This window comes from Astyanax mexicanus, chromosome 14, assembly GCF_023375975.1.
Source record: "Astyanax mexicanus isolate ESR-SI-001 chromosome 14, AstMex3_surface, whole genome shotgun sequence".
NCBI lineage: Eukaryota > Metazoa > Chordata > Actinopteri > Characiformes > Acestrorhamphidae > Astyanax > Astyanax mexicanus.
This window is the reverse complement of record NC_064421.1, coordinates 17,736,857-17,747,865: the sequence shown is the minus strand read 5'-3', so window position 1 is coordinate 17,747,865 and position 11,009 is coordinate 17,736,857. Positions and strand designations below refer to the sequence as shown.

Sequence of the window (11,009 nt, the reverse complement as noted above, 5' to 3'; positions counted from 1 at the left end):
AAAATGGCTCGTTATACCATGTTGCCAGTTCATTTTAAAGTATAAAATCAGCTCGGGACAGGCTAATTCCAGGTTTTTCTTAAAGTAGAAGACTAGTACTCTTCAGATCATGTGTATTTGTTCTGGCCCAAGATTAAAAAGTCCTTCAAAATCACACTAGAACATCAGCTTTATATTCACTTTTTTTGTGCATTATGGATCGTTATTTAATGTTGCCAGTTCATTTTAAAGTATAAAATCAGCTCGGGCCAGGCTAATTCCAGGTTTTCCTTAAAGAAGAAGACTAGTTCTCTTCAGATCATGTGTACTTGTTCTGGCCCAAGATTAAAAAGTCCTTCAAAATCACACTAGAACATCAGCTTTATATTAAAGTTTTTTGTGCCTTATGGATCGGTAGGCCATGTTGCCAGTTCATTTTAAAGTATAAAATCAGCTCGGGCCAGGCTAATTCCAGGTTTTCCTTAAAGAAGAAGACTAGTACTCTTCAGATCATGTGTATTTGGTCTGGCCCAAGATTAAAAAGTCCTTCAAAATCACACTAGAACATCAGCTTTAAATTAAACTTTTTTGTGCCTTATGGATCGGTATGCCATGTTGCCAGTTCATTTTGAAGTATAAAATCAGCTCGGGCCAGGCTAATTCCAGGTTTTCCTTAAGGTAGAAGACTAGTACTCTTCAGATCATGTGTATTTGTTCTGGCCCAAGATTAAAAAGTCCTTCAAAATCACACTAGAACATCAGCTTTATATTCAATTTTTTTGTACATTATGGATCGATATTCCATGTTGCCAGTTCATTTTAAAGTATAAAATCAGCTCGGACCAGGCTAATTCCAGGTTTTCCTTAAAGAAGAAGACTAGTTCTCTTCAGATCATGTGTATTTGTTCTGGCCCAAGATTAAAAAGTCCTTCAAAATCACACTAGAACATCAGCTTTAAATTAAACTTTTTTGTGCCTTATGGATCGGTATGCCATGTTGCCAGTTAATTTTAAAGTATAAAATCAGCTTGGGCCAGGCCAATTCCAGGTTTTCCTTAAAGAAGAAGACTAGTTCTCTTCAGATCATGTGTATTTGTTCTGGCCCAAGATTAAAAAGTCCTTCAAAATCACACTACAACATCAGCTTTATATTCAATTTTTTTGTGCATTATTGATCGGTAGGCCATGTTGCCACTTAATTTTAAAGTATAAAATCAGCTTGGGCCAGGCTAATTCCAGGTTTTTCTTAAAGTAGAAGACTAGTACTCTTCAGATCATGTTTATTTGGTCTGGCCCAAGATTAAAAAGTCCTTCAAAATCACACTAGAACATCAGCTTTATATTTAGTTTTTTGTGCATTATGGATCGGTAGGCCATGTTGCCAGTTAATTTTAAAGTATAAAATCAGCTCGGGCCAGGCTAATTCCAGGTTTTCCTTAAAGTAGCAGACTAGTTCTCTTCAGATCATGTGTATTTGGTCTGGCCCAAGATGAAAAAGTCTTTCAAAATCACACTAGAACATCAGCTTTACATAAAAAAAATTGTGCATTATGGCTCGTTATACCATGTTGCCAGTTCATTTTAAAGTATAAAATCAGCTTGGGCCAGGCTAATTCCAGGTTTTCCTTAAAGTAGAAGACTAGTACTCTTCAGATCATGTGTATTTGTTCTGGCCCAAGATTAAAAAGTCCTTCAAAATCACACTAGAACATCAGCTTTATATTCAATTTTTTTGTGCATTATGGATCGTTATTCCATGTTGCCAGTTCATTTTAAAGTATAAAATCAGCTCGGGCCAGGCTAATTCCAGGTTTTCCTTAAAGAAGAAGACTAGTTCTCTTCAGATCATGTGTATTTGTTCTGGCCCAAGATTAAAAAGTCCTTCAAAATCACACTAGAACATCAGCTTTATATTAATTTTTTTTGTGCATTATGGATCGGTAGGCCATGTTGCCAGTTAATTTTAAAGTATAAAATCAGCTCGGGCCAGGCTAATTCCAGGTTTTCCTTAAAGAAGAAGACTAGTACTCTTCAGATTATGTGTATTTGGTCTGGCCCAAGATTAAAAAGTCCTTCAAAATCACACTAGAACATCAGCTTTATATTCAATTTTTTTGTGCATTATGGATCGGTAGGCCATGTTGCCAGTTAATTTTAAAGTATAAAATCAGCTCGGGCCAGGCTAATTCCAGGTTTTCCTTAAAGAAGAAGACTAGTACTCTTCAGATCATGTGTATTTGTTCTGGCCCAAGATTAAAAAGTTCTTCAAAATCACACTTGAACATCTGCCTCATATTTTTTGAGCGCAATGGCTTTTAAAGTATAATTTTATTAAATATATATTTAATTATTTATTGTAATATATAATTATAAATTCAGTAATTAAAATAAATATTTTACAATATACAAAATTACATTTAATACGATATTGTATATTTACATTGTTAATAAACAGATGTACTGCTTTTCTTCATTCTATCTCCTTCAGTGTTGATCTGTGAGGTGTTTAATATAAACAGCGGGTGTTTGTGAACGCTCCCTTTAGTTCACGGTGGTTCAGTGAAGCGGCAGCTGCGAATATCAAACCAACTTCAGCAGGGGAATACGAGGCTGCGAATATCGAGCCAAACGAATCTGGAGCTGCGAATATCAAACCAACTTCAGCCTCGTGAGCCGCACCGCTGCTGAACACGCGCTGTAAATCTCCCTCGGAGAGATGAGAATCCGCAGTGATGGTTCAACAGTGTTATCTGACAAGATGACCGTTGTTTGTTTAGTAGCCTTACTGCTCATGCCCAGACTCCTGATATCACATGTCTCTGCATTTTTAAATGAACTCCTAATGTAGAGTGTAGCACTCTACAAGTTGTTATTAATAAACTGGACTATATTCGTAAATGATGTCTACCATTAGGAGTTCACAGTACACTGTACCTACCTTAGAAAATAAGTTCATTGTTTAATATAATAAGAGTTCCACATCAGTTCAGTTCAATAGGAATTAGTTCTATAAAATAATTTATAGTTAATTTCAAGCCTGCAATGTGATTGGCCCGACATTATCAGCCGGTAATGCACTGTAACCGAGGCTCTCCATGTATTATTCCGCCACATACAGGTAACCTAGCAACTATGCAGCGATTACCAGCCAAACAGCAGCTACAGACAGAGCAGGAACTATTTTAACTCGCAGAGTGTTTAAAACCAAACAGATTGTATTTTCTCATCTTCAACTCAAAAGCAATAGTGGAACTGTGGTAAAATCGTAATAATAAACCTGAGGTTTGTGCTATAATGTGTTATAGTGCCACTGCTGCCAATACCACAACATTTCCTTTTATAGCACTCCCTCTTATGTATAATTGCTTAAATAAATAAAAAAATCTAAACAAAATGTACATATATGGGTTGAAGGATATTGTAAAAAAAAAAAACTCGTTTTTTGACAGTACCATTTAAAGTTATGCACAAGCTATTGTTTCCTTTTTTTCTATATATATATTTACAAATAGTAAGCAGCCATCTTCTACATTACATGCAGCTTTTATGTGAAACACGGACAGTGTGCAATCAAAATTTTCCGGTTTTGAAAAATCGCACGATTCCACTATAGTACAACCTAACAATAATATCTTTGTGGTTCTTGTGCAGGTGAAAAAGCCTTCTAGTGCCACAAAGTGCAAAATCAAATGTTACAATATTAAATAAAAGAGACAACTGTACACCACCATGTGTACTTCATTTATTCATCAGTACATTATTTGTACAATAGTTTTATATAAGATAATGGATAAGATTCTCACCATGCACATTTCATTTTCAATGCACATTTCATTACCATATTTGTTTTAATTGTAGTGTTATAGTTCTATGTTGCACATTCGTTACATGTTTGCACTTTATGTTTATGTATATTGTATTATTGTTCCATGTTGCACCATGGTTCCGGAGGATGGTTTTGGTAAAATATTAATGTTTTTTTTTTTGTTTTTTTTTTGGTAGAAGGACTTTCTATGTACTACACTCTTCCCTTGGGAATGAATGGACTGTGGACAGTAAAAGAAGGTTCTTGGACCACAGGTTCCTGCTTTATTAAACCTCCTCATGGGTCCTAAGGACAAAAATAAATCACAGCTATTTACTGCATGGCTTCAGATTGATCACCTGCACTTCATTGAACTTTGATTGCTCAGCGGGTGAGATCAGTTCTTTTTGGGAAGAGATTTGTTAGCTAGAACCTGACACACACTCTAAAGTGGGTAGAAGCAGATCCAGTTTATGAAGAGCTTGCTCATTTCTTTAGAACTCATCATAATCAATGCAATAGTGAAAAAAATGGCAAAATGATAAAAAACTTTGTTTGTATTCTGCTCTCAGACAAACGCTCCTTGCTCATTGATTTTTTCACTTTTTTGAGTTTTCTGGGTGTACATCACTTGTCAGTGTGTTAATTTTTTGTTTTGGGAATGTTCATTTTAACAGTTTCCATAATGTTTCTACTCGTCTTGCTGGGATTCATGCTTTTTCAGAATGTTACTGGAACATTAATTCTGTAATGTTACCTGTAACCTTTTCAAAACATTGCTAAATGTTTTTTAAAAAGAAGTTCTAGGGGCTAATGTAGCTGGGAAAGAGCTAAAAATTATAGACCAGTTACAAACTAAATGTAAATATCTTCACAGTGTCAGTCTTTAAAACGTGTTTGCAGCTATTTGTAAAGGAATAGCTACAGTAAAAAGAAGAAAAAACAATCCAGCCACAGAGCCATGCTGATTGTGGCAAAGTATTTAAGATTCAATCTATTTTTAAAAATACATTACTAAACTAACACAGATGAGCCTTCAGATGACATACTGGTGTCTTTCATTCATGTACATAAATATTCATGTTGGTTCCACTGTGGCCCAAACTAAAAATATAAAAAGTCAATTTTCTTTGTGGTTCTCGTGCAGGTGAAAAAGCCTTCTAGTGCCACAGAGTGCAAAATCAAATATTACCATATTAAATAGTGTTGAAAACAGTACACCACCATTTGCACTTCATTTATTCATCAATGTGGTATTTGTTCTATAGTTTTATTTGTGTTTTGGACATAGCCACACTATTGTGTTTATTAGCAATAAAAAGTCCATTGTCTGCATTTTAATATAATGTATAATTATTTATTTATTGCGATATAAACGTGTACAGAAATTACTTTAACATACAAGTTATGACAATAGTAACCATATTTTCTCTATATTGATATAAGAACATGTTATTATTATATTAATAGTATTAGTGAGTCAGTATGATTTGAATCAAAAAAGTGATTACAAGGCAAAACCTTATTTGATAAGGCTCCAAAATAATGGTTCTTCACCTCTCAAATTAAAGTGGCAGGTGTTGAAAATGAATAACTGGGTAGGAAATTACAGACTATGGAACAGAACTGCTCTGCTAAAATTAATTTAAAGTTTTGCATTTGTAGGTTGCTCAAGAAGACTGTTCCTCACCAGCCCCACCGCAGCCATCATGGCCATGGTTATGCACCAGTATCACCCGTCGCTGTCCTGCCTGCAGCCACTCACTCTCCACACGCGGGTTCCTCCTGCCAGGCCTCAGTCCCACCCACTCTTCCAACACCTGAGCTTTTCTCAGGGATGGCTCTAACTGACAGCAGCGTTCCATGATGCCCTCTGTGTCTTTCATATCCACTTCCAGCCTCCAGTCATCCACCTGTCTAGTGCCGCCCACAGTGATGTAGTCAATTCCAGGGTAGATGTAGGCCCTTCCACCTCCATCTCCACCTCCTATGAAATTCTTCACCCAAGGAGCATGAACTTTGAGAATCTGTCCCCTCACTGGATAAACCCCCTCATCCCCCACCAGGAGACGGGACCCAAGGCCTGAGCAGTTCACAATGACGTCGTAGCTGTTGACAAGCTGCTGAAGGTCAGTCACTTTCTCTCGTTTAATTTGACCACCAGCTTTTCTGAACCTGTTGAAGAGGACAAAGGTGATCAGACTCTTTGTTAGTAGGTGTGACTTACAGTGGTGTATCTCTTTAGGACAAATCTGGTCTTCAGGAATGTTCTTCGTTTCTGATCCTAGAGGGCCGATAACCAGCATAGTTTGGTGCCAATACAAACAGAATAAAAGAATGATGGTGGCACAAAAAAGTCAAGGTCTATCTGTTAAACAGTGACTGTAGAAAAGCCTAGTCAGATTTTGGCAGAGAAGTAAAACTGGCACAACAGCTGGAAAAGCCAAACTGGCAGCATTCTACAACCCAGTCAATGTAAAATATGGGGAGACTATGCCCAAATATGTAATAATGACGGAATGAAAGAAAATTCTTTAAGCCACCCACTAACTGCAGTGTAAATCCAAAAATAACTGGACCAAATGTATACAGTGTAACAAACACACAAACGTTGGTAAGGACTCTAGTCCAGACTTTCAGATGTAAAAAAACACCCCAATAATGATAGGACAACCCTTTAAACTGTCTTTCCAACTCCAGTGTCTAATTACAACAGTTAGTTATTCCTGTTCTAATATTGCAACGCTGTTTATTTTCCCAGAGAGATCAGTTTTAAAAACAATATTCTGCCAAATCGTAAGACATGGGGAGATGTGCGTGGGCGCAGAACTCGAAAAATAAAGGTTTTTGTACATTATTGAGCTGAACAATACAAACTATTTTTTTTTCTTTTTTAGTCAGGGCTGAGCCCTGGTGCTGTAACTTGACAGTAATGTAATTTGCTTTGTAATAAAATAGATGAACTGATGATACACTTGCTAAAAAAAAATCAAAAATGCTTTTCCAGTCAATGAACGGTAAGATTTAAAAATGCTTTATTTTTCTTTAAATTATGACTTCGCAAGGAGAAATCTGTTACCTTTTCTCAAGCTATGGCAGGTATCTCAGACATTCACATTTTATTGAAGTGAAAGCTTGACCAAATTTATGATTGGGGAATCTCCTCATCTCTCTATCTGACATGGCGCGGTATCCAAACACATGGTTGGCCCAGTAGGGATTTGGATCACTAGGGACTTCCTTGTACAAAAGGCATCTTGGAATAAAAACACAGATGAACATTATTTATATCACATGCAGTGTCCAATCTAGATGTGTTTGCAGTTTATATGACAAGTATTTTTATTACTATTATAAACTCATAATAAACAATAAATGAATACATTACCCTGAGCTGAAGAACACCCCTGCTTCTGGAGCTTCAGGTGTTTCAATAATTCCCCGCAGATGATCAAACGTGTCTCTGAACCATCGCTGCTGCCGCTGCAGTGGGATATCTGTCAGTCAGACAGTTTAAGAGAAATTAGGTTGTGTAAAAATCAATGCCAGAACAAGTCAATAGTAACATTTTTTGTGCAAATACACCAATTAGTCAGTTCCTCTACATTGAAACACTTCAGGTATAAGGATCCCAGCAGCTCCATCTCCAGTGGTGTCTGGGGAGAACTTCTCAGACAGTATGGTCACTGAGGAGAACGGGAGACCCTCAGCTATACACACTGCTGTAGACAGACCGATCACTCCTGCTCCAACAACCGCCACTTTCACAACTCATATCCTTAAACTTTACTTAGATAATGGATTATAAAACTAATAAATACATTTATATATACATTAATAAATACCCATTTTCCTGGGTGTATAAGTTAATGTTTAATTGACAGAAGCCTGTTTATGACTGACCAAAAAGCACAAATTACATTTTTTCTTTGCTGGAGATATGTAAAGTCTTGTATAACAAACTGAACATATGCTGGAGAGCATTTATGGTAGGAAATAATAGGTAAATGTATGAATGGGAGAACAAAACAATAATACATAACAATAATACAAATAATAATACCAGCAATGTAACCAAAGATAAATAATTGTTACTACCCACAACAGGACCAGGGGAAACTATAACGGCTCCAAAATCATTTAGCATTTAAAGACAGTATATTAATTGAGTTACAATTCAGAAACCATACTGCCATGTGATGATGACAACAGTTGTCTTTATCACCAGTATAGATACCTACCTGTAATCCTTTCCAGTAAAACGTACACGTAAACTTTGATTAGGAGACTGGCTCAAATATGACTGGACTGATGCTGAGAGGGGGCGCGGGTCGAGCTGGAACTGTGAGGGTAACTTATGGCCTTGTGGCCATGGTTCTTTTTAGCTGCACTGAAACTTGTCAGGAATTTTAACTGCGTTTATTTTCTGTTTTGCACAGTTTTTGTTTGTATTTTTTCTGCGCGCACTATAAAAAAAAAATTCACCCTTTTGTAATTCCTGCATTTTTCCCTTGGTCAATACCTACACGTGACTTTTTGTTCCCGAACTTGGGTTTCTGCGAGGCAGCGTCACATGCTGATTTACTCTAAATTATATTCTAATCTGATCCAATAATTATAGAAAAGATAATTTGGCATGTCACACAATATATAGAAATAACTCAATAATGTTTTCCTACCTCAATATTCCCCATGTTTTTTGTTAGCTAGGTGACTTAAAGGTAGTATGTCAATAAGTATAAATCCTCCCCCAAACTGAGAGGGCTGTAGCAGAGCTGGTTTATCCCAGATAACTTTTAAAAAGCTTATAACACTTTAAGCCCAATGTGAGTAGAATAGAATGAATGTGTTAAACAGATGAACTGTGTTTTTCTGAAGTGGTTTTAGTTTGATATTAATTGGTTTTTTTTCTATTTGTAGGACTTTTTATCTACTACACTCTTCCCTTGGCAATGAATGGACTATGGACAGTAAATGAAGGGTCTTGGACCACAGTTTCCTGCTTTATTAACCCTTATAGGGTGCCGAGGACAAAGATAAATCACTGCTATTTACTGCATGGCTTTAGATTGTTTAACTGCTACTGAGGCCCTGTGAATACACTTTGTTGAACTTTGACTACTCAGCAGATAAGATCAGTTATATATATATATATATATATATATATATATATATATATATATATATATATATATATATATATATATATATATATATATATATATATAAATTAGCATTTTTTTGTTTTGGTTTTGTTTCAAAGAAAGATTTACCTCCTGTTTCAGGACCCAAATACAATTTTAAACACTGGCTGGGAATTGGTTCTGTATTGAGTTGTAATTAGTTTTGTGTGTGAACACATATGAACACATATCGTTGCTATGAACCTGGGTGTTATGGTTGATGACCAACTCTCCTTCACGCACCATGTGGCCTCAGTTGCTCGGTCCTGCCGCTTTGCGCTCTATAACATCCAAAAAATTAGACCGTTCTTGACGCAACAGGCCACCCAACTCCTGGTGCAAGCGGTCATCATCTCACGCCTCGACTACTGCAATGCCGTACTAACTGGCCTCCCGGCCTGTGTAGTAAAACCACTCCAGATGATCCAGAACGCAGCAGCACGTCTGGTCTTCAACCAGCCAAAACGGGCACATGTCGCCCCGCTGCTCATTGAGCTCCATTGGCTACCAGTTGATGCTCGCATCAAATTCAAAGCTCTTACAATCGCCTACAAGGTGATGACAGAACAGGCTCCTTCCTACCTGCACTCGCTCCTGAAGGCTTACGCTACCTCCCGGCCGCTGCGCTCCTCCAATGAACGTCGCCTCGCTTTACCAAACATTCACACAAAGCAATCCAGACTGTTCTCATACAGAGTTCCCCAATGGTGGAACAAACTACCTTCCACTACCAGATCAGGAGAATCTCTCGCTATCTTTAATAAACTCCTGAAGACAGAGCTCTTTAAAGAGCACTTACTCTCTTAACACCTCTAACACACTAACTACTTCTAACCTCATTTCCTTCTGCACCTCCTTCACTCCTCTATCCTATTATTCCCCTTTGACCTCCTTTTATCCCTATCCAAAGTTGTTTTTACCTTTAAACTTATTTTACATTGTACTTGACTATTGTAAGTCGCTTTGGACAAAAGCGTCTGCCAAATGTAATGTAATGTAATGTAATGTAATGATTTGTGATTTTCATCTACGCAACACAGCTGATGGTTAGTAAATGTAATTACTCTTTTTTGGGAAGTTTGTTAGCTACAACCTAAAACACATTCTGAAGTGGGTAGAAGCAGAGTCAGTTTATGGAGAGCCTGTTTCCCTGTTATATCAGAAAATTACTGTTAACCACTAAAGTGAGCCCAGGAGTAAGTCCTTAATGAATGGGGATGAGTAGAGCTAATCGGCTAAAAGTAAATTAAACTAATTTAGACATGTCTGTGTTCACTTGTCCAGGACAGGACATTACTTTAATTTGAGAAAGTAAAATAAAGTATTTTGTTTAAAAAACAAACAAAGAAAACCTACCTGTTTATTTATGTTTTTACACAACAAACATTACTGCTACTGAGGGCTGACTGGTTGTTAAGCCAGGGGCAGGTTGCACCAGCTGTGCTTAAGTTGAAACTTAGGATAGGTGTACTGTAAGTGTTAATTAAAATCATTATACATTAAAAATCAAAACAGGTTGCACCACATCGTGTATATATATATATATATATATATATATATATATATATATATATATATATATATATATATATATATATATATATATATATATATATATATAGCTTTAAAAGTTTAAACATTTTATAATTTTTTTCAGCACAAAAATTCTTAAACATCTATAAACTCTTACTTTGCTCAAATGTTCTATATGAACTCATTCATTTTGGACTCCCTCGGCAGAGCGCCCTCTGGTGGTGTAACACAGACCACACATGGTCAAAGACCAATCAGTAACGCCCATTTCTGCACCTCTCGCGATATTTGATGTGTCGCTGCAGATCTGCAAGGTAAGGTCCTGAAAGCTTTATATTTTAGATTTTCACTTTCGCTTTCTGCGCAGGCTCTTATAAGTGTACAAAAAATGCGCGAGAGCAGCTGTATTTATAATAACGCTTTCTGTGTAAATCTAAAACCCGTAAAGACAAAGCAGGAGTTTTTTCTTCGCCTAATGGCGCTGGTTTTAAATCCAGCGTGTCGTGCGC

The 11,009-nt window shown here is 36.7% G+C and overlaps 2 protein-coding genes across 3 annotated transcripts in view; one reads left to right on the top strand and one right to left on the bottom strand.

Moving 5' to 3' along the window:
- Window positions 1-5,454: 5,454 nt before the first annotated feature.
- Window positions 5,455-7,555, bottom strand: LOC103045658 (D-aspartate oxidase-like; the record flags this gene model as incomplete). Its single annotated transcript, XM_049464079.1, is given in 4 exon segments — window positions 5,455-5,959; window positions 6,864-7,040; window positions 7,173-7,281; window positions 7,390-7,555. Coding segments are annotated over 4 exon segments (957 nt in total), but the record flags the coding sequence as incomplete, so codon positions are not given.
- The window catches only part of zbtb24 (zinc finger and BTB domain containing 24), an 11,529-nt gene continuing 6,362 nt past the window's right edge, over window positions 5,843-11,009 (top strand). Inside the window, exon 1 of one of the 2 annotated variants that reach the window (XM_049464075.1) lies at window positions 5,843-5,913. Coding sequence is in view for 1 of the 2 variants with exons in the window: in XM_049464074.1 (XP_049320031.1) it covers window positions 10,792-10,814 (23 nt within the window). In the remaining variant the exon portion in view is untranslated. Of the gene's footprint in view, window positions 5,914-10,627; window positions 10,815-11,009 lie in introns of those variants that run through there. The other variant, XM_049464074.1, reaches the window with a different exon arrangement.